This window comes from Euphorbia lathyris, chromosome 10, assembly GCF_963576675.1.
Source record: "Euphorbia lathyris chromosome 10, ddEupLath1.1, whole genome shotgun sequence".
NCBI lineage: Eukaryota > Viridiplantae > Streptophyta > Magnoliopsida > Malpighiales > Euphorbiaceae > Euphorbia > Euphorbia lathyris.
This window is the reverse complement of record NC_088919.1, coordinates 55459422-55463599: the sequence shown is the minus strand read 5'-3', so window position 1 is coordinate 55463599 and position 4178 is coordinate 55459422. Positions and strand designations below refer to the sequence as shown.

General features: G+C 37.6%; 1 protein-coding gene across 1 annotated transcript; it reads left to right on the top strand.

Annotated features, from left to right (window-relative positions):
* The first annotated feature begins 2260 nt into the window (after positions 1–2260).
* On the top strand, positions 2261–3748 carry LOC136208159 (UDP-glycosyltransferase 73C6-like). Its single transcript, XM_065998973.1, has one exon. The coding sequence runs from the start codon at positions 2261–2263 to the stop codon at positions 3746–3748; it is 1488 nt and encodes a 495-aa protein (XP_065855045.1).
* Positions 3749–4178: the final 430 nt, after the last annotated feature.

Here is a 4178-nt window from a genome sequence, read left to right as displayed (position 1 = left end):
ATCCCTCATGTTTCTAAAGGTGTCATCATTCCCAATACCCTCAAAATCATCACTATCACTATCCGCGTTATGTATAAGGACATAGTTGGGTCTTCTTACCTCAGGATCCCTAGGACCCATCTGTGGAGGCTGCACATTTGCCAAGGGCAGTTTGAGTGGGGGTGACTATGGTGGTGTGGGCTGCCTTTGGGGATGTTGTTTAGGGACTCCTTCCCTCCTCTGGTTTGACTCTCCGGCGGCTGGTCTGATCAAGGCCAGAACCTCCCGTTTGAAGTTTTCCAGGGAAGTGGATAACTCTTGGAACCGTTGGTCGGTTTGCCTCTGCAGCTCAATGTTGTCTTGGATCTGCTCCGTGAGGTGCTCCCTCAGCTCTTCATATCTCCGGTCACCGGCCTCCATGGAGTCTTGCGGTTGTCGAGGTTGAACCATTGCCAAAAGAAGTTTCGGGTTAGGAAACGATTGGCTCTGATACCAACTGATACAAATTGAAAGCGATAAATGAAGGTTTTAATCGTAAACCAACAAAGATGTTCTTCTCTAGCTAGACTAGAAGGAGTGCATCCCAAGATAAAGGTATAAACCTGTAATTCTCAAAGAGAAAGAATTGATTGATTAAAAGTTACCTCATCCTTACAAAATGGGAGTTTAAATAACTCCCGAAATGACAAGAAATACCCCTCCTAGGGTTACACAAGGCACAAAATAAAGGGTAAGATAGGTAAAGCGCCCAGACAAGTAGTACAAAGGTACATGTACGGATTGTCAAGGTTGTTGGTGATTTCCTTCGTGAGGAAGTAAGCCTGAGCATCCGCCTAGGAATACGCCCACTGATACGCCTGAAGGGATACGCCCATCCGTACACTCCTAGGATCCGCCCTGATGGATACAACCCTAGGTGCATGTGTTGTTCGTGTGGTCTATGGTATCTGAGGATCCGCCAGGTTGCGTCTGGGCAGTGATCGTCTGAAGGATGTCCGCATCATTTTCACAAAATAAGGTTAATTGTACTGATAGTCTCACGTATTTGGAATGAAACATTAATTACAAAATTTATTTCTTAACATGAAAATCATTCAACATTACATATTTGATTTCTCATGTGGTCATTTATCTAAACTTCGACAATAACGAACATCGGAAAAGACATGTAAGTCAATTTTTTTATACATGGATTTAAAAAAAAAATACATGTTATCAAATCCAATCCAATCAATTGCATTCATATCCTTCATTTCCATGTCTCACATCAACAAAACCTAGCAACGCCAAACTATATATTTATTTATTTTTTTAATTCAGTGCAAAAATTTGGCTTACATGTTATTAATGTGTCTATTTCAATGACTGTATTTCTAAATTCCGGATAAAATGACTACATATGAGAAATCAAATGCAAGTTGGATGATTTTGATATTTAAAAATTAAGTTTTGTGATAATAATTAACCCCAAAATAATGGATCTAGAGTCAACCCAAACATTTTTAATAGATTATTAAGAGACAACTAATACTTTAATTATGCTATTTCTCTATTCAAAGATAAGGAGAAGTAGAGGTACCAAACATTTTTAATAATGAAACTGCAATTCATTAACAATATTTTTCACTGTGATCTGTCTTCTTCTTCTTCACTTCTATTCTTAATTTCTTCAATCTTTCATCAATAAAATTGAATCATATCCATCAATTGATTTTCGTTATCTATATATATTTATTTTTTAAAAGTTTTTCTTATCTTAATTTTTTAAAAGTTTTTCTTCTTTGATACAAATCCCTTTTATTAAATCGACCCTATTAATCCTATTCAAGGACGGAGACAGCCCGGGGACTGAAGCCTCCTGGTCTCTGGCACCACCCCTAAGGGACAGTGGTTCAGCTCAAGCAGCCCTCCAAGATGATTAAATTAATAATTTGAGCATTTTTTAATAAAAGTTGACAAATGATTTGTTAATTTTTGGCACTCTTTAAAACAATCTCTATGTTCTCTTAGACACTTTTAATTTTTTAATCAATACTTTCAAACGAAACATTTTATCATACTGGAAGTCAAAAAAATTGGATTCTACAAAATTATCCCGAACAGTAGCCAGATATGAAACCATGGCTCCGCTACTGATCCTATTTATAATTTATTTATTTAGAGAAACTAGCAATTATTTTATTATTGTTAGTTTAGAGACTACCTACTAAATTTTATATTTAAAGACAATAAGGAAAAGTAGATCCATACCAAGCAATATTTTTCTCTTCTATTCTTAAAAATGGCTTCTGAATCTGAGCAGCAGCAGCAGCAGCTCCATTTCATCTTGTTTCCTCACATGGCTCAAGGCCACATGATCCCCATGATCGACATTGCAAGATTATTAGCACAAAATGGAGTTATCATCACATTAATCACTACTCCAATTAACGCTAATCGTTTCAAACAAACCCTAGATCGAGCAGCCGAATCCGGTCTCCGAATCAACTGCATTCAACTGGAATTTCCAGCAGAAGAAGCTGGACTACCAAAAAACTGCGAGAATCTAGATCTGCTAACCTCCTTGGGCCAAGCCACCGATTTCGCCTGCGCAATCAACGAACTCCTGCAGCAGCCAGCGGAAGAACTGCTCGAAAACATCAAACCAAGCCCTAATTGCATCATTTCTGATATAACTTTGTATTACACTAGCCATCTTGCTGCTAAGTTTCATCTTCCACGAATCGTTTTCACTGGATTTTCTTGCTTTTCTATGTTATGTATGCATAGATTAGCCAGTTCCGGGGTACTCGAAACCGTAGAATCCGAATCAGAATACTTCTCAGTTCCTGGAATGCCTGATTCTGTTGAGTTTACCAAACAACAACTCAGTGGAGCAGCGATTCGGAATCCTGGCAAACTCGTGGACGAAATAGTAGCTGCTGAGAAGTTAACATATGGGATCATAATGAATTCTTTTGAAGAATTGGAGCCTGAATATGTTCAGGAATACACAAAGGTGAGAGGAGATAAAGTATGGTGTATCGGTCCGGTTTCGTTGAACAACAAAGATAACTCGGATCTGATTCAACGAGGCGATAACGTGTCGATCCGAGAATCTGATGAATGCTTGAAGTGGCTCGACGAGCAACAATCAGGTTCTGTAATATACGTATGCTTCGGTAGTATTTGTAATTTAGTAACTTTGCAGTTGATAGAGCTTGCCCTAGGGTTAGAAGCGTCGAATAGACCGTTCGTTTGGGTTATAAGAGGAGGCGAGAAATCGGTGGAGTTAGAGAAATGGATGGAAGAGGAAAGATTCGAAGAGAGGACTAAAGGGAGAAGCCTTATAATAAGAGGATGGGCGCCGCAGCTTGTTATACTGTCACATGTAGCAATAGGGGGATTCTTAACACATTGCGGGTGGAATTCAGTGCTGGAAGGGATTAGTGTAGGCGTACCTATGATTACTTGGCCGCTTTTTTTGGATCAATTTTACAATGAGAAACTCGCTGTGGATGTGTTGAAAATAGGTGTGAAGGTTGGGGCTAAGGAAAGTGTTGTTTGGGGAGAGGAAGAGAAGATTGGAGTTGTGGTAAAGAGAGAAGATGTTGGAAAGGCTATAGCAAAGGTGTTTGATGTAGGAGAGGAAGGTGAAGAGGTTAGAAGAAAAGTAAAAGAGTTGAGTTTGAAGGCTAAGAGAGCAATGGAAGAAGATGGTTCTTCTTATCTCAACTTGAAATTATTAATTGAAGAGATTAAGGTTCTAGCAAGCATACCTTCAATGTGAATCAATAATGTTGTAATTATTTAGGTTACATTAAGTTTGTAAATTTCATGTGGATCATCTAAAGATGTTCCTGTTGGAATAAATGTACTAGAATTATTATTTGATAAGGATTGGACCGTAATTTGTATAGACTGATTATGTAATTTTGAAAGAAAAAATAGTATTTGTGGAAGAAACAAAAATTTGCACAAGAAACTAAGAAGTCTTAATTTATTAATGTGGCACTCAATTCCATTTTTTCTGGCACACTACATAACCAAAAAACTATTTATAGAGTCGTACAATAAAACACTACATTTCTATGCACACAAACGTGGAACCATTTCCACCACACTTTTCTAATTTCAATTTTCACTATACTTTAGTATTTAGGACTTTGTTTTTTTTTTTTTTTTGTTAATTTTTCAACACCTACCCAAATAATTCATGA

Bases quoted from the DNA above. Each gene is read 5' to 3' on its own strand.
- LOC136208159 (XM_065998973.1), top strand. From the start codon at position 2,261: ATGGCTTCTGAATCTGAGCAGCAGCAGCAGCAGCTCCATTTCATCTTG.